Source organism: Pongo abelii, chromosome 3 (genome assembly GCF_028885655.2).
Source record: "Pongo abelii isolate AG06213 chromosome 3, NHGRI_mPonAbe1-v2.0_pri, whole genome shotgun sequence".
In the NCBI taxonomy this organism is placed as follows: Eukaryota; Metazoa; Chordata; class Mammalia; order Primates; family Hominidae; genus Pongo; species Pongo abelii.
Genome location: NC_071988.2, coordinates 207,866,052 through 207,888,442, shown reverse-complemented (window position 1 = coordinate 207,888,442; position 22,391 = coordinate 207,866,052). Strand labels below are relative to the sequence as shown.

Below are 22,391 nucleotides of genomic sequence, written 5' to 3'. Positions count from 1 at the left end.
CTATTTTTTTAAAATTATTTTAACAAAATTAATGACTGGCCTTGGAAAGAGATTTAATGACAACCACAGCATGAAATTAGTCCATCACTGAAATGTTTTCCTTCTATGTTCAGAATGTTCCTAAAACATTTTCCTTTGGAAAAAAAGGTGACAGGCTTCAAATAATAACTCACCCTCACATTCAGTCTTTTGAATGTGAAATGAGAACCTCTGCAGATAAGTAAAAATTTAGGGCTCTGATACAGCTAAGGTTCTGTATTAGGAAGTGCCGTTTGTACAATCTCAAAATCACTATCACCAAACCTATTCGCTGACATAGTCTATCTATGTGCTCCTGTTAGGTGTGAAAGGAGCTTTGTAAAAAATGAAACACTTTTAATTGCTTTTGCTCTTTGAGGGTTTTTTTCTTAGCTGGCAGAAAATAATTAGGAAATGTTTTAAATAATGCCACTTTATATGATGCCTAAGGCTAAGAATTTCTCTTTTTTTCTCTTCTTTCTGTGGTTTTATTTTTAAGGCCAAGGTATTTATTTCTTGTCTTCTTTTTTTTTTTAACTTGTTCTTCGGTTTTTAAGCTTAGTCAATAAGAGCGGAAGTAGCCTTAAAATGTGAGTTCTCTAATTTAGAAAGACGGAGGACGCACCATTGTAGCATCAGGACAAAGGCAGGATTTAAAAAGGTTTACTCTTCTGGAAGAACAAAATGCTTCTCGTATGTTCTTTAGGTTTCAGTTGTTTGCAGAATGACATGAGAGATGGAGGTATTCACAATAACTATGTTTTAAAAGAATATTTTAATAACCACATGAAATACTTCTGACTAACTCCAGCAAATCAAAGTGATTTTTCTCTATTTTATCTCCTATTTGGGAGCAAATCTTGATTTTTGAATCTCCTACTGAGTTTTTTTAAACCTTATAAATCTATTTTGTAGTCATTGAAAGAATATATTCACTGAAGTTATTTGTGCTTGTAAATTTAAGTACAAGTTGAATCAACTCGTAATTTTAGGCCATTATAGTTTAATTCTGCATCTGACCCGGTTACAAACTGTGCCAATCTGAGTCCGAAGCCTTTTTATTTCTTCCATTTCAAGAATGCTGATGCTCATTGTAAAGAAAAGAAATAACCTAGCACTGAAAGCAAAGAGAAAATAAACTTTTAGTAATGTTTTAATGACATAGTATAGAATGCATGAAATCATTGTAATAACATTTTTATCAACCCCCTATCAACCATTGTTTAGTTAACTCATGTTAAGTCAGTGCAATTTCATTCTTTAAAGTGTTTTCTAAGACAATGAAAATCTCCATAAAAGTAAATGCAATCCAAAATCTTCCAAAAACGTGAAAGTTACTACCACTTTATAGATTACAGATGACTGAAAGATACATAAATTACGTTTAATGTATAAATCTGAATCCAACATTTCCCCCAGTCTTTTGAGCATCTGCTTATAAAATAATGATTTTTCATAACAAAAAATAGTATAAATCGGCTGGGCACGGTGGCTCATGCCTGTAATCCCGGCACTTTGAGAGGCCGAGGTGGGTGGATCACAAGGTCAGGAGTTCAAGACCAGCCTGGCCAGCATGGTGAAACCCCGTCTCTACTAAAAATACAAAAATTAGCTGGGCATTGTGACAGGTGCCTGTAATCCCAGCTACTTGGAAGTCTGAGGCAGAGAATTGCTTGAACCTGGGAGGCAGAGATTGCAGTGAGCCGAGACTGTGCCACTGCACTCCAGCCTGGCAACAGAGACTCCATCTCAAAAAAAAAAAAAAGTATAAATCTCAGCTCCTCTATAAGCTGAGCCTCCATTTCCATCCAAGAGACTATTTTGCAAGAGACTTGCCGCATGTGGCCTCAAGTTGCAGCGGAAGCTCTATGAGGAGAGTGAGAGGCTTTTTTTAGGTTTCTTCCAAGTAACTCAGTGGTTGTGGTCCCACCAGGAAGTCTCATCATCTTAAAGCAATCCCATCAGAAGGGGATCCCTGGCGCACAGTTTGCAACATGAAATCAGGCCCTGATTGTTCCTAATATGTTCACATGCTCTTTCCAGCTGTTATTACCCACATCATTCTAAGAGCTAAATGGGTTATTTTTTTTCTCTAAGAGCTCTGATATGTATTGAACCCCTGTATTAGTCAAGACTGGGATAAGCACAGTCCCAGAAAACTCAAAATAATTATAGCTTAATCAAGGTAGAAATATATTGCTCTTACACATAAATGAAGGGTGTCTGGGACTGGTATGGTGGCCCTGCAGTCATCAGAGAACCCAGGAGGTTCCATTTGATATTGGCTCATCGCCATCCTCAGAGAGAAGCTTCCGCTATGGGTCCCAGGTGGCAGCTCGAGCAGTTCTCTTCTCACACCAACCAGCAGGAAGGAGAAAAGATGGGAGATTACACCTTCTCCCTTGAAGGCCGTGTCCCAGAATTGCATATATCCCCTCAGTCTCGGCTTATGACATGAGCACATCCAGCTACAAGTCAGGAAATGTGGTCTTTATCCAGAATAGCCATGTGCCTACCCAACAGCCTGGTCCCATTACTGAGGACCAAGAAGAGAATGGATTTGGAGAGCATCAAACATCGTCTGCCATGACACTTAAGCAACGGTGCCAAACACATTTCATCCCAAGAGGCTGGGGATTTGAGGTCAATCATTACTGAGAATTAGGAAAACTTTTCTAAATGAGAGCTGGGAAAACCACATGCTTTTATTTAAGCGTGTTTTATTCCTCCTGAAGTTCTCTTAAGCCAGATCAAATACCAAGCAGTACACTGCCAGATCCTGTCCGCTATTGGAAGGAAAATAAAACCTACACACAAGAAGGTCAGCTTACTCACTGTCATATGAAAGATCTTACTCTGAAAAAAAAAAAAAAAAAAAAAAAAAACCAAAACAGTCCAGCCCGCAGGTTGGCGCTTCAGTATTTCATCAAATTTCACCATGTTTACCCCCAAAAAGGCCTTATTTTCTTCTTATGTGTTTGTTAGAAAATTTTGCCTCCAACAAATGTCTGATACAGTCCATGAAATTTGATGGGCATTAAGCCAAATTCTCCTCTCTCTCACCTTGCATCCCTTCAATAAGATGAAAAAGCAGGGCAGGTTTGAGAGCATCTTGAACCCAATTGCTAAGCATTCTATGAAAGACATAACATTTCTTTGCCGGGCGTGGTGGCTGACACCTGTAATCCCAGCACTTTGGGAGCCCGAGGCAGGCAGATCACTTGAGGTCAGGAGTTCAAGACCAGCCTGACCAACATGGTGAAACCCTGTCTCTACCAAAAATACAAAAATTAGCTGGGCGTGGTGGCGGACACCTGTGATCCCAGCTACTCGGAAGGCTGAGACAAGAAAATCACTTGAACCCTGGAGACGGAGGTTGCAGTGAGCCAAGACTGTGCCATTGCACTCCAGCCTGGGCGACAGAGCCAGACTCCGTCTCAAACAATAAAAAATAAAAAAAGACATAACATTTCTTATATGTTCTTGGCCTCTTCCCTATGCCAGCTTTCCTCTGTGAACCTTTTTCTGCTGTGCCTGTGGGTGCCATGTTAATACGGCAGCTGGTGCCTGTGGTGTGGAAACTGTATAAGCAGCTGGAGTAGCTGTGGACCCTCCCTGCCCTGCTGTTGTTCAGGAGTTTGGCATGCTGTGTGTGCATGGAAAAAGCCAGCCAGGAAAGCTCCTCCTGAAGGCTGTGTGATGAAGATGAGAACTAACTAACTTCTTGTACATTTTCCAGGCTGACCTAAAAAGCGAGATATGTGTCCTGGGTAAGCCTCCTCGTAGCCCAGTGATGTCTAGGAGATTGTGCGGCTCGCCTGTCAGAGGGCTCAGCGGTTCCCACAGGGTAGGGTCAGCATGCCCCCACCTTGTGACAGACATCCTGGCCACTCCCCCTGTGGGGCTGGCTCTTCCTTAGTTGTCTTTGCTGTGAACTGGCCTTAAAGTAAGGCTGGAGACACCCTGGAGATGAAGCGACCACCTGGTGATGTGCTTCCCTTTTAGGTGTGTGTGAGGTTTCCAAACTGCACCAAGAAATGGTCAGATTCTCTACTCCACAAATAAGAGTGTCGTGTGTGTTGTGGTCTACATCTGTCTCATGGTTCTACACTAAATCACTGCTTTCTAGTCACCATTTCTCCTGCAAAGAACAAAACTGTTGCCAAGCATATACAGTGCTGAACTCACACACTTCCAGTCATGTTTGCTTCTGTGTCATTCAATTTGGATTTTTTTTTAATCCATGATTCTTGTCTAACGTCTTCTGTTTCTCTGGTGATGTGCACTACATCCTCTCAGTCTGCCTTTTGTCCCCATACTGCTGTCTGGATTCTATCCACTTCCTATTTCTTGCCAGCTTTGATTGAACTTAAAGGTCAAATTACTTTCCCTTAGCTACTTAGTTCTATAATATCTACAGTACTTTAAAATACATGGACTCTAAATGGTACTTACTATCAATTCTAAGGAATGCAGCCAAGGAGTTTGGAAATTTTCATCTGGACATAAGTCAAGATTCCTTTCCTCATTTCTGTTTTAATGGACACTGATTCAACCTTAACTGGTCTATCGCATAGCTGTGCTTCTGCATTTCAAGTTCTCAAGGGCTTGATTTCAAAGAAGTCTTCATTTTTTATTTCTAAAAAAAAGTAGCTATTATTCTGCATTTATGCCACTTTGTGCTTTTTGCATTGCATAGGAAGACCTCATTTGGTTGCACAGGAAGAGCTCATTTGGTTGCATAGGAAGAAGACCTCATTTGGTTGCATAGGAAGACCTCATTTGGTTGCATAGGAAGAGCTCATTTGGTTGCATAGGAAGAGCTCATTTGGTTGCATAGGAAGAGCTCATTTGGTTGCATAGGAAGACCTCATTTGGTTGCATAGGAAGACCTCATTTGGTTGCATAGGAAGACCTCACTTGGTTGCATAGGAAGACCTCATTTGGTTGCATAGGAAGACCTCATTTGGTTGCATAGGAAGAGCTCATTTGGTTGCATAGGAAGACCTCATTTGGTTGCATAGGAAGAGCTCATTTGGTTGCATAGGAAGAGCTCATTTGGTTGCACAGGAAGAGCTCATTTGGTTGCATAGGAAGACCTCATTTGGTTGCATAGGAAGACCTCATTTGGTTGCATAGGAAGAAGACCTCATTTGGTTGCATAGGAAGACCTCATTTGGTTGCATAGGAAGAAGACCTCATTTGGTTGCATAGGAAGACCTCATTTGGTTGCATAGGAAGAGCTCATTTGGTTGCATAGGAAGACCTCATTTGGTTGCATAGGAAGACCTCATTTGGTTGCATAGGAAGAGCTCATTTGGTTGCATAGGAAGACCTCATTTGGTTGCATAGGAAGAGCTCATTTGGTTGCATAGGAAGAGCTCATTTGGTTGCATAGAAAGAGCTCATTTGGTTGCACAGGAAGAGCTCATTTGGTTGCATAGGAAGAGCTCATTTGGTTGCATAGGAAGACCTCATTTGGTTGCTGAGGCAGAGTTTTGTGTTGCCATTGAGACAGGAATGCCAATTTGTAGAGACTCTTAGACTCCCCCGAATGGCCTTCCAGAGCCAAAGCAAAAAATAAGCTTCTTTTGCAGTGAAGAGGACCCATCTATAACTTTCCTGTGGGTCCATGAGATAGTATGCTTTGGTTCCCCTTAAGGTTTTTTTTATTTTTTGCCTGATTTTTACATTATGTATTTGTATGTCAGATTACACGTGTGTTTGTGTGAACCATAAATATTCTATTTTTTAGATCTATGCAAAGTTGTGTTTTACCTTCATAATTTAAGAAGAAAAAATAAGCCTCTAGAAACATAAACGTGGTATTATTAGGAGAATTTCATAGAATTCTGGTGGGCAAGTACAACAACTAATATTTTATGAAAAAAATGACAAAAACACTTTAGCACTGCTTACATTGCTTTCAGAGATTTTTTTTGCATTAGTGTTTAAAGTAACAGTCAATCCTTATTTAAGAATTATTTGATACTAAATGTAGCTAATCCTCCAGAGATAACTGCAGAAGCTTTGATAAATTAGACGGCTTTTCAACAGACTGTAGCTCACTAAGATAGGAAAGTATATATTTTACTGATGTTACGTACTCCATGATGTTTCAAACCAGCTTCCTTATGAACAGCAACTTGTGATTGGTTCTAGCTTTGGAAATTAGCATGTGTTTAAAACTTGTCTCTTTTGTATCCGTTTTTGGCAACATTAAAAAATAGCTACAGAAAAAAACTTACATATTCAGGGCTACAGAAAAAAATACATATTTAGGATACTATGAAAACCGCAGCATGCTTCATTGGATTTTCTCTTATTCTACTCTTAAGATTCATCAAGGAAATATAAGCATAATATAATTCTTGCTCAAAATGTCCAGCACAGTGATTGTAATGTGTCAATTGAAAGCCATCTTTCTAGGTTCGGCTCGTGTAAGCCTCTCTGAATGTCACAAGTGTATATTGTTCTATATTTATCTTAAAACTGCTAAGAAGTTAGGAGAAATGGAAATGCCTGCACAGACAGTCAAAATAGAAATGGACACGGACCAAAAATGCTGGTGGCTTACAAGGGATTCTTTCTCAAGAATTTAAAACGTGGGAAGGGAAGAACATGGTTAGAAAAACAGATGACTATCTATTCCACATCACTCTGTGGCCTTTAAAATAGGCTTTTAAAATTAATCCAGCCTTGGGAACTTGGATAAAAAGGGGGCAGATAAAGCAGAAACAACTCTCAGCTTGTTGCTGCCACTGCTCACCACTAGGTGGCAACAGAGTGCAGATGCATTACAAATCTTTCCTTAAGGGACTTGCCATTTGAGTTACACCGCCAAGGGGAAAGGGCGAAAGATAGTCTCCCCAGATAATCTATTTACATAACCTTATAGGACATTTGCACCTACCTCAGCCTCAAAATTAAGATGCTGATTTTAGCGAAGGTAGGCCAAGTAGTCCATCATAGTAATTTTTCATGCAATAAAGAGTGCACATCGAAACTACCATTTTGTTTCTTTTTTTGTTTGTTTTTTACCTATTTGTCATATTAAGAAATTATCCAGTATCTTTGGGTTTTGGTTTACTAATCTGGGTTTTGGTTTACTAATCTGCAAATGGAGTTGAATTGTAACCATTATTTTTTTACATGACCGAGACACATGAGAATTAACCAATCAATGTCAGTGTCCCAGCTCTCTGTGTAAAGCTGATGATGGACACCTTTACACAGCAGAGGAACTATATCTCTGGAAATGTGTATCCTTCATGGAATCCCTGAGGAGACCCGATTAACCCTCAACTTGTCCAACTCGTTGATTTCAGAGATAGGGAAGCTGAGACATCCCCAAGATTATATGGTGCTTAACGCCCAAAACAGAAAGATGCAGATGAGCCGTCTTAGATAACTGTTCTTGCTACTCATTCCCTACTGGTCAAATGCCTTTAAAATAAACTATTTCAAGTACTGTAATTAGTCAGCTTTCCTCAAAACTGTCTCCTAGTTATCCACATTAACGTGGAGGTGATTCTTGTTAAAGGTAAGCTTTGAAAAGTTCTAAAACTCGCCATTATAAGACACACACAACTTCTCTGCTAAGAAAAGTCTTGATTGATTCTGGCCTCAGGATGTGAACAGTATAGAAAACTGATGATTTGTGGGTAAAAAGAGGGGCAGGGTTTGAAAGATATGAAGGAAGGGAAAAGAGATATTGGGAAACAGGTAAAAGCAAGGACGGGGCCCGGGCGCAGTGACTCAAGCCTGTAATCCCAGCACTTTGGGAGGCCAAGGCGGGCGGATCACAAGGTCAGGAGATCGAGACCATCCTGGCTAACATGGTGAAACCCCGTCTCTACTAAAAATACAAAAATTAGCCGGGCATGGTGGTGCATGCCTGTAGTCCCAGCTACTCGGGAGGCTGAGGCAGGAGAATCGCTTGAACCCGGGAGGCAGAGGTTGCAGTGAGCCAAGATCACACCACTGACTTCTAGCCTGGTGGCAGAGTGAGACTCCATCTCAAAAAAAAAAGCAAGGACGGTGCTGGCTGCCACACACAGGAACATACGTCCTCCAGCCATGCACATGGGATCCAGGAAGCTGCAGGTTTGCAGCAATTACCAAATTTTCATAATGGTCAATGGGAGAGTTCATTTAAATGATTGATGAGGTGGGTTGAGTTAAAGGAATTAAACTAGTAGAATTATAATGATGATAACTAAAAAGGGATATACGGACTTTAAAAGTTGATTGTTTTATATTAATGAACAATTTGATTTTTAAAGTGATATTCACATTTTAACAAAAGAGCAATGAAATGAAACTAACCAGTTTTACAAAGCATTGGATGCCATGATGTAGAAGTTGAAACTTTTACTCAATTTTAAAATATTAAAATGATTTAAATGTGTGAAAACAGGGATGCCAATTTTAGAGCATAATGAAATATATTTTACAAAACATTTTCTCTTAAGACAAGAATAAATAATATTTTCTTATTCATAACTTTATTATGCACTGCAAATGGTGCTACCATTGTTTTGGGGAAAGAGTAGCAGCTATCTTGGTATATGATATGCAGTGTGGCATATTAGACATTTTCAAGTTACTTTTGAGTACAGTATTTTTCAGTGACTAACATGTACATTCTCAAAATCATATGGCTTTAATGCATACTCTTTGGCCAGGAACTTTACTCCTGGGAATATATTCTAAAGAATGGTTCAAAAGAAGAAAATAGCTCTTTGCATAAAAAAATGTGTATAGCATTGCTATTTATGATAGCAAAAAAAAGACTAGACCAATTCTAACTTAGAAACAAAAAAAAAAAGAGAGGAATGGTTAAGAAAACTATGATATGTAGACACATGTGGGATAACATTATTCTGCAGACATTTGAAATAAGAAAGAAGACTGAGAAAAAAAAGACTGGAAAATTATTACAAAATAATATTAATGGTAATTGATGTATACAAATCTTACTTCTGCATGAAAGTTTTGTACATATATAAAGTTTTACTGGCTTGGAAGAGAACTTGAAATAGGTAATATGATACAGGCTTATCAATGACTTAGAATTACCACCTTATATATTTAAATTGATTTAATAATATCTTGAATTAAATGATCTTCAAGATGGCTGGAAAATTGGTTAGTCATAATTTTTCTTAAAATATGAATATCTTCCAATTGTAATAATAGATACATCATTAGTAGTCTTATACTGATTTACAGGAGTAAACTGTTTCACACTCTTAAGTCATACTTGTGTGCAGTAATTCTTACGCACTCTAGTTTTAAATATTCTGTCCACAGACTGTTGAGTGAAATTTCTAATAACACTGTTAATAAAGGTTTCCAATTAACAGAGTCAGAGCTTACAGTTTTAGTACTGTGAGTACCTAGTCTTATGCTAGATAGATCAGTAGGATAGAAAGGGGGTGGATAAAGAATTTAGGAAGTGGGTGAATCATTGACTCATAGACTGAAAGGAACCTCAGAGTTATCCATCCAAGCTTGGACCAGTGTGGTTTCTATGGACAATTTGCAGGAAGAGATTTCTGCCTATCAGTAATCCGCTCGTAACTATGGAAATCTAAGAACTGGTCCCAAAGTCTAAGGACATGGATCTAATAGCTATTTCAGTAGTCATCAAACAGTCACTTATATAATTGCCATGCAAATTCTGATTTTACCCTGTAGCTATCATTTAGAAGCAAATGCTTTTGAAATGTATTATGAATGATTTGTTTGCATTTCTCCCCTAAAAGGTAAAGTTTAGGTAGTCAATATAAATTACACTGAGTTTATATATTCAACAAACATGTTAACTTTCATTCATTGAAAATATTAATGTGGGTATATGGGATGCTAAGGCTTGTCATTTCCAATATTATAAGTATCTATTACAGATACTGGTCTTGATGTTTAGTTTAAAAAGAAAAGAAATTCTTTTGAGAGTTCAGTGCACTGGAAATTTCTACCAATGTTTCTCTTCTAAGGTAAAATGTTCCATGTTACCCGGATATTGTTCGTTGCATTCCAAAGTTCTGTTTTCTCTTTTTAAAAATGCATGTTTTTCTCTCCACATTGGTAACAGAAAATGTTAATTCAAATGTAGCATGGGATGTCTGCCTATTGATATTTTCCTCTGTACTGTATGTGAAAATGTTGTCTGTGAAGGAAAGATTGAAAGAATGAATGTGAATAATTTGCTGTTAAACTAAATGTGGTTTATTTTCTGCTTGTTTGAGAAAACGCTGGAGAATAAGGTTGTATGAAGGTGTCTATATTTCCTATTCTAGTGGTTTGCCATCTATGTTCTTGCCTTATTCCTGGCCTTTGAAAAATCAATGGGACCAAACCCTGACTTTTCCTTAAAGCTTGAGCAGACTAGTTTGTAGACACGTTCAAAACATTTGACCTTGGTTATTTTGCTTTAATTTAAAGCTCCCTTTAAATATTTTAATTATCAATCCTGCAGAAGCCCTTTATTTGGTTTTTTTCTTCCTCTTGGTTTTTTACAACAGGAAATATTAAATGTCAAGAAAAGTACCATGCCATTATCCAAATTATCTTTTAGTTAGTACCAGTTTAAACATTGATTACATTGAAAATCATTTCATTTCAGCCACAGCGTCCTGTGTTTACTCATGAAAATATTCAAGGTGGGGGGGAACCGTAAGTATTCTTCTTATCTTCTAAATTCGAGACTAACCTTGACCCACAAAATGGACAACTGTACCAAAATGTAAGATGTATGGCTTTGCACGTGAAAGATCAAACTAACATGAGGCCTCCTAAATTACGAGAAATTGTAATAGTCTCTCCATCTTTTGTGACAGTGACCAGAAACTAATTGTTAAAAGAACCCATAGTTCTCTGAGAAGATTTTAATTGACACACTAGGAAAACTTTCCAATGCTTCAGTGATTCCTAAGATGGATAACTCTGTCTCCCTCTCTGCTCTGCTGGCTGTGTAACGAGTAACTGTGAGCTTCAAAGACATACAGAACATGTTCTAACCTTACTTTTACAGCCACTGGGAGACTGTGAAAGTGGACCTCAGTGTAAAAAAGACCTAAAGTGATCATTCCATCATTCCAAAGTTACATGCTTAGAAGGGTCATTTGAAAATGGCAGGATTCAAACACTCAGTGTTACTCAGTTACATGCTATTACTTCCACAGCACCAGGAAAACGCCTTTTCAAACTTTCCTTTCAAATTCCTTCTCCTTTCTGATACATGAGTTAAATCAGCCTGAAGGTGTCACACGTCGTCTTGAAGATTCTCTCTGTGTGTTTCTTTTTCGGGCCCATTTTTTCCCTGAGAGACGTTCAGGAGTTATCACCTTCCTGTTGGCCTCTGCTCACACTGTGAGTCGAGAGTGAGACCCCTGAGAAGGCTCATTCATGGACCTAACCCCTCGTCCCCCATATCTGAGCACACACCGGGGATCCTGACCCACTGCCCACACTCTGCTCACCGCTCACCTGGAGCAGAACAGGCTAACAATAGCCTCCTCCTTGAGGCAGGTCCTGGCATGTGACCTGGTGCCTTTATCACCATCAAGTCCTTCCTTGCTCCTCACAGACCTGAAACTTAGCAAAAAGCATCTCTGGATGAGACTGGCTCTCACAGAGTACAGCCAGAAAGGTGTTCTTGTTGCGGGAAAGTCTGTATTCTGGAAAGAACAGGTTAGCAGTGATAATCATTTAAAATCTCACTGAAGATTAGGTGCAGTCACTATGCCTGTAATCCCAGCACTTTGGAAGGCCAAAGCCCAGGAGTTCAAGACCAGCCTGGACAACATAGCAAAACACCATCTCTACAAAAATAAAAATAAACAATTGGTCAGGTGTGATGGCATGCGCCTGTAGTCCCAGCTGCTCGGTAGGCCGAGGTGGGAACATCACTTGAGTCAGGGAGATCAAGGCTACAATAAGCCATGATGATGGCCCTGCACTCCAGCCTGGGCAGCAGAGCAAGACCCTGTCTCAAACAAACAAACAAACAAACAAACAAATTGCTTAACTGGAAAACACTAAATACGACTTATAATTCTAAAGTTTTTGTTTGTTCTCTTATTTACCCAAACGATGATAAGATCACATTATAAAAAATACATTCCAGGGCTGTTTAGGTTTATTGCATTACCAACATGTTATATTAAACAGCTTTCAAAGTGTTTATGAATGAAAGATATGTTACATTTTCAAAGTCCTGATTTGTATATTGGAAAACATTGTTTATGAAATTTATATTTGATTATAGCCTGAATTAGTGGGATTTTAGGGTGTTGCTTAGTTGCTTTCATTTAAAAATAAGTTTTGAGCCAAAGTAGGAACATAATGTTATGTCACTACAGTTCAGAGTTTTAGTGAAATATGTTCTAGAAAAAGTTACAAGTTATAGAGAGGGCTTCCAGTCTGGCTCAGCATTTCCTGTTTAAAAGACACCTTTCTTTTTGAGGCATCCTTACCCCACCACCATCATTCACCTCACCAACACATCTTTCAGAACAGCATTTTTTAACATTGGATTTGTCTTCATTTCCCGTTGTGCAACACTGACTTTGAAAGCCAGTAAAGGCAGGAGGATTTCCTGAAGGTGTGTTTATGTTTCCATAAAACTCCGTGGGTTTTCTTTTGTTTTGTTTTTGTTTCTGTGGTCCAATTAAACCAGAATGGTTAATAAATTTGGACAAACATGCTGGCTTTCATCAAACAAAAATGAAGCAGGAGTCTGTGCCAATTTTGTTGCGTTAGCTCTGAGACCTTGAGATTCTTTCCAGCAGCTGAGGTTTGCAGCCTTAGGTAACCGGTCTCCATGAGTGGGTGGAGATGAGCCTGGGCAGGGTTCAAGCCTGAGAAGCTCAATAAAAGAATCAGTTTTCCCAAAGTGAGAAGTGCTATGCGTATCCATCAAAACAGCAGCCCAGGAACCACCATCTCTCTCAAATGTGAAATTGGAAAAGGGACCGTGAACTTTCCCCACAGATACACAAAAGATACCACTCCTTCACCTGAGCAGCCTCCAAATCAAATTATTTACACAAGCAGCAAAATAAATGGACTGCCCCTAGCAAAGCTGGCCACATGCAAACATCCAAATCAGGTGACGTTTGTATATTCCACACCTGCCCGTCGTTTTGGCCACTACTCTGGGATGCTAGCTGCCTTTCTCTGCCCTTCCCCATAATGACAAACCCCTCCCTCAAGAAAAGGCCTCAGAAGCCCATACTCAAAAGAATATAAGTGGCTATAAGGTCTACTGGAGGGATGAAGTTTTAACAGGGGAAGAAGCCTCTAATGTTGAAATTTCAGGCTTTGGTGCCAGGCCAGGGAAAACAATATTTTCTAGGGGATGGTGTTAGGCATTCTCTGAAGCCAACTCTATCCAGCTCCCCCAGTCCAAATGCTGGATGAATGGGGGGAAGCCAGTGGGTCACTGTTGCTTATTAATGACATAAGATTTGAGTTTAAATGATAGAATAGTTTCGTTCTACCAAAATATTATTTTCTGACTCATAAAGTAATTAAAATCATTCTTATTCCGGAGCAGTAGTCAAGATTATTAACTTTTTAAAGTTGGCATGAAAAAATCTAAAATGCCCTAGAGTGTGGTTATTATTTTCTCACATTAGCAGAATGACACGACTGTTACAGAAAGCAGCAGAAACAAATTCCTGATTTTTAAAAATCGCCCTCACAGTACTGGTAATTTAGCACTGTTACGAAGAGGTTTTCAGGTTAACTGCCTATCAAATTCTTCTTGACCTTCTCAGCTACAGTAATTTCTGCCTTCATTTTCCAAAAACACCAGCCCATGTTACTATTTATTATAATGTATGGTATTTTCTTACCATAAATTCAGTGTCTGAATTCATTATTGATCAATTTCACCATAGTATATGCTGTCAAAGAATTCAGGCAGGGAAAAGAAAGTGGTAGCATTCTATCAATAATTTTTTTTTATAAAATTATTTCAAGAGAGAGTTTTAAAATCAAATACAATTTTTCTGGGACTCATTTTAAAAAGAGGCTTATGTCCATAATCTGCTTGAAATGGACTCAGTAATAACTGCACATAGAATACATCTACTCAACTTCATAGGGTAATTACATCAAATTTTCCAATTCTGCATCCTCAGAAAACACTGATCCAAACTATAACATTAAACTGATCTAAAGAATTCCTCTGGGTAAAAAAAAAAAAAAAAAAAAAAAAAAAAAAATATTTCCTTTGTATAGTACTCACATAGAGTGATTTAAAAGACATGTCTGAGACATTTTGTCTATCTCCATTTAGAACCTTTGAAAATTCAATTCTCAAACCCCCATTATTTGCTTCTGATTATGGCTAGCTAAAATTGTAATTTCTTCTTGTTTTTAAGCAGTTAAATAATACAAATATCACTTATTTTATATTTTGTACTATTATTTAATGTCTAAATGATAGACATTAGATGGCTGGACAATTGAAATGCGGGTCTGACTTATAAATGTTGACATATTTTAATCCAATTTATGAATGTTACAATTTTCATGGATATTCCTTGTGAGTTTCAAAATGTGGTTAGAGTGTTCTAATGCCTGTGAAGATCTAAAGATTGCTATTTACCTGCTTACCAGGCTCGTACCATCCAATAGAATGTTGTTAAGAATAGGAATGTTAAAGGAAGAATGAATATTGTTCTATCTTCTATATTTTGTGAAGGTGTCAAGATGTTTTTAAACACATTCCCTTGTCCTGTTTAAGGTTTCAGGCTCTGTATAACTATACTCCTAGGAACGAAGACGAGCTGGAGCTCAGAGAAAGTGATGTCATTGATGTGATGGAAAAGTGTGATGACGGCTGGTTTGTGGGTACGTGCACTTCTTCTTCAGGCACCTTCGGCTATTTTGTAATTTGCTTGACTTTGCTCACTCGCATGGTTTGCTGTGATAGCCAAGCTTCCTTTGAATTCCTAATGCCTTTGATCTTTCACACATTCATATGCACAATATAATCCCAAGGCTATTGCATTTTTAATATCGTTTAGTATTCACTGCTTCAGCTACGTGTGATTTTCTGCGAGCTTTATTTCCAACTCAACCGAGAGAAGAAAATTTCTTTAAATAGCAGAAACCAGGAAAGACAGATCTAAGAACAACAACAACGAATGGTCCTCAGAAGAGAAATGTCAACGCTCTGTGCTGTGGAAAATGTTAGTTGTCCACAGTGAGAATCTAATTTGAGAGGGAGTGAGATTAAGTGAACAACTACTCTCCCATTTCCTAGGTCTGACGTAGATGCCCGAACATTCAGTGACTCACCTGAACTTTAGTTTGTGGTGGAAGCGGAGAGAAGTTCCATTCTTCCCACTTAAAAGGCAACTTCATTTTTACCATCCTGAAAAAAAGACAAGAGGTCTTCTGAGAAAACATTTGTAGACAAAAGTATTTTACACTGGCCACAGAAAGAGATGAAAAGGAAACACAGGCGGCGGGGCAGAGAATGGAAGAGAGGTGAGAGGAGAGGAGGGCTCACTCTAGACATCCAAAATCATCAAAGAATTGAGGCCATGGTGCAGCCACAAGCCTCTGATTTTATTTCCATTAAAAGAAGAAAAAAAGGCCGGGTGCGGTGGCTCATGCCTGTAATTCCAGCACTTTGGGAGGCCAAGGCGCGTGGATTACCTGAGGCCAGGAGTTCGAGGCCAGCCTGGCCAACACTGTGAAACCCCGTATCTACCAAAAATACAAAAATGAGCTGGGCTTGGTGGCAGGTGCCTGTAATCCCAGCCACTCGGGAGGCTGAGGCAGGAGAATTGCTTGAACCCAAGAGGCAGAGGTTGCAGTGAGCCGAGATCATGCCACTGCACTCCAGCCTGGGCGACAAGAGCAAAACTCCATCTCAAAAACGAGGAGGAGGAGGAGGAGGAGGGAGGAGGAGGGAGGAGGAAGGAGAAACATAAAATGGTTTGCCTAGCCAAGGAAAAAGAAAAACAGCCATCAAACCAAGGCAGTAAGTGCCAGGATATAGGAGAGAGATGAAGCTTTAGAGACCCTCATCCGCTGCATCTGGGCTGCCTAAAGAAGAATTTAGCAATTTAGTGCACCAACTTTTACAAGAAGTGTCCAAGGAATTACGTTATTTGAAACCAGAGGCGACCATAATGATGATAGCCATTTGTGCATGTGGTTAAACACACACCGTGTTAAAAATCATGCCAGTGATAGAACTCCCACACACAAATAGTGCTTAATCCTTTTCTCATTAATGATTTGTAAATTGTTGAAAAATTGTATACTTGACGAAGGACTCTGGCAGTGCTGTTTTTAAATAAACGATGTGGCACTGACGGTGATCTTCTATAAGATGACAAAACTGTTTGGACAGCGACAGCCTGCCACAGATGATGTCTTCATGTCCCACCTGTGTTGTGCGGGTTGCTGGTCCCTGAGAAGCTTTGCTCTTAGGATTTTCCACTCACCCTGTCACCTGTCAGCCTCACCTTGATCCCTCACCCCCCACTCTGGTGTGGCAGCCTCGATGGCTGGGCTCCTCCGCCCCCTTCCTCAGCAGGGCTGACTTTCCCTTTAGCTTGGGAGGCTCAGCATTTCTGTTCTGCCTACGGGCTTCATGTGAGTTGCCTGCCTTCTTTTCCAAACCCCTCGGGGCTTGCTGTCTTCCGAGGCCTTGTAAATGGGAAGTATCCAAGCCCACGCGTATGAACTGATATCGTTGTTACCCCCTTTCATGACTCGCTTCTATTTTCAGGGACCTCAAGAAGAACCAAATTCTTTGGTACTTTCCCCGGAAACTACGTCAAGAGGCTGTGAATTGCTCTCCCTCCTTCTGTAGAGGCCGCCTGCCAGCCACGCACCTGCGTCAACGCGCCTGAAACACCCCGCGGGCCTCCCGTTGTCATGCCTTACGGTTTCCAATGTCACCATCTCCACCTGCCACCAAACCACCAGCAGAGTAACCGCCGCTGCTGTGAGCCTGGGGGCGACATGGCAGGCTGGCCCCCCTCCGTGAAAGTGTGGATTCCTACTTCCTGCTCTAAGCTTTGACACGTCAAAATGTGGGATCAGAAAGAAAATCATGATATTTAAAAATGGTCAAATATTTGAGGCAAAAAAATATATATATATATCTCTAGGAGGCTGTCCAGCCTCTTGGCTCCATTACAACATCTCCCCCCAGGCGATGTTCTCCCCCAAGACGACCAGAAAATTGTTTATTGGGGAATGCTGTGGTTTGCGTTTTCATATTCTTAGCTTGACAGTGTATATTCTTTTCACAAGTTTGCCTAGTGTCTTGGTTTACACAATATGACAACTGTAACTGTACTTTAGCTATTGTTTGCCTGCACATGTTGTAATATGCACAGTGATTACAACCTTTAAAGCAAGAGGAGGCAAGTTAATTTGGATGGGTGTGATTTTGCTGATTGAATGTGAGTTTTCAAATAGGAGTCTTTTTCTGCAATTTGTTTGCACTTTTTAGAAGTGCAAACAGTAAGTGAATAAGAGCCTTGGGTAATAATCATGACAATACAAGAGGCTGAGCTAGGCTACAGGGGAAAACTATTGTGTTGTAAAGTTGCATCGCTATTTTATATTAAAATGTAATGATCAGCATCATGAACAATGAGCTCTTAGTGTTTTATTTATCTGAAAAAAATGTAAGTAAAAGCAGTGTTAGTGAGAGGTGCAAAGAATTATTCTAACAGACACTTGAAAGTATCTGTAAGCAATACTAGTAGGTAAGATTTCACTGTGTGTACCCATACACATTTGAGATTGTATGACAACATATAATCCATATGATATGTTGTACATTTTATGGAAATGTAATAGAATCTCACACATTATTTTATAGAAATAGAGTACAGAATCATCACAAGTATTAAAGTTGGTTTTAGCAAGGATTATGATTAATACAATTATTTTTACTATAATAACTATTTTTCTTCTATGGAACTCAGAATCCTGGCTACATTTGAGGACAGGAATATGTTGAGCCTGATTTTCCTGGTGTGTGTAAAATATTTCCTAGGAATAAATTAGGCACTTTTTAGAAGCAATGTTAAACCATTCAGGTTTTATTTTCTGCCCTGAAGCAGAAATTTAAAAAATGATATTGGGACCTGGAAGGTTTAATATAGTTCACAGTGCCTGAATTACACATACTCTGAGAACTAGCTTTGTATTTCTTATGACTTTGCATAAGAACTATTCATCTTTGGATCTTGAGCACCTTATAGATAAAACTTTTTATGGCATTTCTTTCGTGGACAGTGACTGATCTTTTCACAATGTACGTAGCCTCTAGAATTTTGTACATATGTTTGCTCTTTTTTTGTACAGACTATTTAGTTGTTGAGAAAACAGGGGAGTTTCCTAATTTGGTCTTTATCCTGCGACAACACTTTCAGCAGACTAGCCTCTCCTTCTCTCACAGATCACAAGCACCCCTAGATAGTGTGATTCTGTCAGATAGCATTTATGCAAAACTCTATGAAGTTAAAAGAAAGATCATAGAAGCCAAATGAAATGTACATATCTACTGACTGATGACAAGGGAATTTCATTAGGAAGAAGGTAAAGAAACATCTCTGAGTAGCCTACCTTGATTTCTGTCAAGTTCACAACCAGCTTCATATTTTAAAGGCTTCAGGTTTGAAATTAAGTCAACTGCATGCAGCTTTGCTGATAAATGAATAATTATCTTTGATGCCATTTATGAGAAAAGACTTCAATATCTGTTGCCTGTCATATTTAAGAAAAATTACTGTTTCTACTCTCTGTATCCGATTTTAAAAGAAAAAAAATTCATACCTGGCTTCCAGGTAATTGACTTTGAATTCTTACAAGCAAAGGTCATTGTGTTTTTCTTGAATAGACATCTAATAAATTTTGCTTGGAAGTATACTTCGGTTTTTCTTCTTGACATTTATCCTTATATAAATTGTGTATTTTATTCCAACTTGTTAAACTAAGAGAAAATGCATTTTGTTGTGTGTTCTTTTAACACAAAAATGGAGAAAAGATGTGTCAGCATCAGCTCAGAGAAGAAATATTTTTAAACCCACCACCAAAGCTCATTTGCTACACGTTCTCTGGCTAAAAATTGCCCTTCAGCTAAAACAATACATTGTAAAATATTTCTGCCTCAAAACAGCTAGTTTTCCAAGGAGGGGTTAGTTACAAGGAGTTGTAAGCACTTTCCCAGTTCAACACTCTTAAATTTTAAAATCTTTGCCCTAAGCAGCTTCAGCACCATTGGCTCGGCAGTTTCTGCAAATGTCCACAGGCTTTCAGTGAATTTCAAATGATGGGTGGCGGTGGGGTCCCCGCTTTCTGCCACACAAATGGGAAAGAGCCAGCTTGCCTGCTTGGATCTTTTCTCATATACCTTAGTCCCTTCTTGTTCTATGTGTTTTGACCCTTTTCCATATCTATCTCTTAAATATTCAGAAATATGGACATTCCTCTCTTGCCAACTCAGTTATCAAAGATGTCTTGTCACGTCGCTTCCCCTTAACACCCACTCTGGTGCCTTCTATGCCATAGGATAATTCCCACTCTATATTAGCATTCTGCTAAAATGTGATCCCTTTGAGTGAGGAATATGCCCCATAATAGTCTTTTGGTCTTGTTTTCATCTGAGAGTTTAAGGGTCATATAACTAGATCCATCTGACCTGTCCATCCAGGTGGGTGGAACGGCAGAAGGAAGGGACCCTCTGATATTTCATCCCTCCTTTAGCTGCATCATCACTAAAGACAAGCAAGTCCTTTTCTTACTTGATTCGATGCAGAAATAACCTATTTGAGTAACTTTTCATAATCATCCACTGCCTGATCTCTCATCGTAGGTGGTTGGTTTGTGTGGCCTGATCATTTCTTCTTGCTGTTTTCCAGATTTTAGCCACAAAGAAAGATATTATTTAAAGAATTATCTGATCACGGCTGGGGGCGGTGGCTTATGCCTGTAATCCCAGCACTTTGGGAGACCGAGGCGGGCAGATCACCTGAGGTGGGGAGTTCGAGACCAGCCTAACTAATATGGTGAAACCCGGTCTCTACTAAAAATACAAAAATTAGCTGGGCATGGTGGCGCGCGCCTGTAATGCCAGATACTCAGGAGGCTGAAGCAGGAGAATTGCTTGAACCCAGGAGGCAGAGGTTGCAGTGAGCTGAGATCACGCCATTGCACTCCAGCCTGGGCAACAGAGAGAGACCCTGTCTCAAAAAAAAAAAAAAAAAAGAATTATTTGATCAAATAAGACTAAGTATCCTGTCAGCTTCCAGTGCCTGTTTATTTAATTAATTATTTCATCCCCCTCTGCAGATGGTAGCTCTCTAACAGTTCATTCATCATCTACGATTTCAGATTATTTACTCACCAATTAATGATTACAGTTAGAATACAAGCAGAGATTGGTGCTATTAATAAGCAATCCATAGCAGAGATTTCCAAACTGGCCTGTGGACAAAATTCAGCTCACGGCCTGCCCTTGCATGGCCTGAAAATTAAGAATGGTTTGTAGAGACAAACACTGGCAATCCCCTATATGAGAGAGAACCCTAACTTTGAACCTCAGTTAAGTAAAACGCTATCTCCCCAGAAAAGGGTTCCTTTCTTTTCATTAGTAGATCTGTGTTAGAAAAAAAATTGTGCTCTATTTGTATTAATATATTCCTAAATCAGTAACAATTGGTGGAAATGTGTTTTCTCTTTATTATGTAAGAATATACATAATATCCTTAATTTTGCCTCCTAGCCCACAAAACCTAAAGCATTTACTCTCTGACCCTTTAGAGGAAAAGTTCATGAATGCTTGGCCTGTGCCAATTGTTAGCAACAAACCTGGAAACTAGAAACTGGAAACTGACCCGAGGGAAAGAAATAGCGAACAACTGCTGTACACCAGGCTGTTCCTCACATGCATTCCTTATCTTTATGCTCACAAGAAATCTAACAGGAAGTCTGCTTCATGCCCATTTTAGAGACGAGGGAGCTGAGGCTCTGGGAGGTTAAATAACTTATCCAGACATGTAAGGTATTATACATAATACTTGATTGAAATCGGATTGAGAATCTCACGCGTCTATCTCCCAAGCCTGTCATCTTTCTTCTAAACCATGCAAGCTTGGTACTAAACACATTGCGGATGAAGCTGTGCACTCAGGGTTGAACAGCTGCACGCATCCACCTCCTTCCCTCTCCACCATTCTCACAAGCAGGGCTGACACGAACAGACACCCCCTCATAGCAGCATCTTACGTGCACAGGATGAAGAGAAAGAGGTGTACCCATCAGCACAAATTGTTTCCCTGAAGAAAGCTGAGTTTGGTTTCTAAAAGGACATTAACCAGTGAGAATATACTTTCAATGACTGACTTGTTTTGACTGAGCACAAGCCTGTCTTGTGAGTTGAATCACTGGGAGACAGGCGAGCCCAGTGTGCTCTAGGAATGCTGTGTGCTTACCGGACAGCTCTTAAGCATACAAAGCCCCAAGATACACCAGCCATTTTCTGCTGGATGACTCTAAGTGACCTGAGCCTGAGCTCACTGCTAAATTCGGCCCCTCCGCAGGTCAGGACAGTTCCATCTGAGCTCATGCACATGCATATAATCTTGACCCAAAAAACGTTCAGTACAAGACAGAAATCTGCCTAGTAAATCTTCACCTGTTCATTTGGGGTTTCTTGTTTCATTCTTTTCCCTAAAATACTATGGGTGACTCAGTTGTCCCTGTGTCTTCCAAAAATAAGTACCATTTCCAATACAACTCTTGTTACCATTAACAACACCAGGGGGTGCATGCTGAATCTTGCACTGATTTCACAGGGAGCTTGAGAATAACTTTTTCAAGCATTTTTTTTCTTTTTCAATTCCACAAGCAATAGATGCTTATTGTAGGAAAAATTAGAAAGCTATAAAGGAACAAAAAGAAGAAACAGGTTCACTAAGAGTTCCATGTAGGGTATGGATTTGAGTGTGGAACATATCCTCCTGAGTGTTTCTCTACACATGTGGATTTGTTGGGGGCAGTAGGCAGTGTAGGTAAAAATGGGATCACACTGAACATACTGGGTTTTTCTTTTTTTTTTTTTTTTTTTTTTAGACAGAGTCTTGCTCTGTCTCCCAGGCTGGAGTGCAGTGGTGCGATTTCGGCTCACTGCAACCTCCGACTCCAGGGTTCAAGCGATTCTCCTGCCTCAGCCTCCCAAGTAGCTGGGATTACAGGTACAAGCCACTGCGCCCAGCTAATTTCTGTATTGTTAGTAGAGACAGGGTTTCTCCATGTTGGCCAGGCTGCTCTTCAACTCCTGACCTCAGGTGATCCACCCACCTCGGCCTCCCAAAGTG

At 39.6% G+C, this 22,391-nt stretch overlaps 1 protein-coding gene across 39 annotated transcripts in view; it reads left to right on the top strand.

Annotated features, from left to right (window-relative positions):
- The window catches only part of SORBS2 (sorbin and SH3 domain containing 2), a 370,833-nt gene extending 351,891 nt beyond the window's left edge, over positions 1-18,942 (top strand). For all 39 annotated transcript variants that reach the window (XM_063723752.1, XM_063723753.1, XM_054554820.2 and 36 more), the window contains 3 exons: positions 10,649-10,698; positions 14,780-14,886; positions 16,784-18,942. In XM_063723752.1, the coding sequence (XP_063579822.1) occupies positions 10,649-10,698; positions 14,780-14,886; positions 16,784-16,845 (219 nt within the window). In that variant the 3' untranslated portion in view covers positions 16,846-18,942. The remainder of the gene's footprint in view (positions 1-10,648; positions 10,699-14,779; positions 14,887-16,783) is intronic.
- The last annotated feature ends 3,449 nt before the right edge of the window (positions 18,943-22,391 follow it).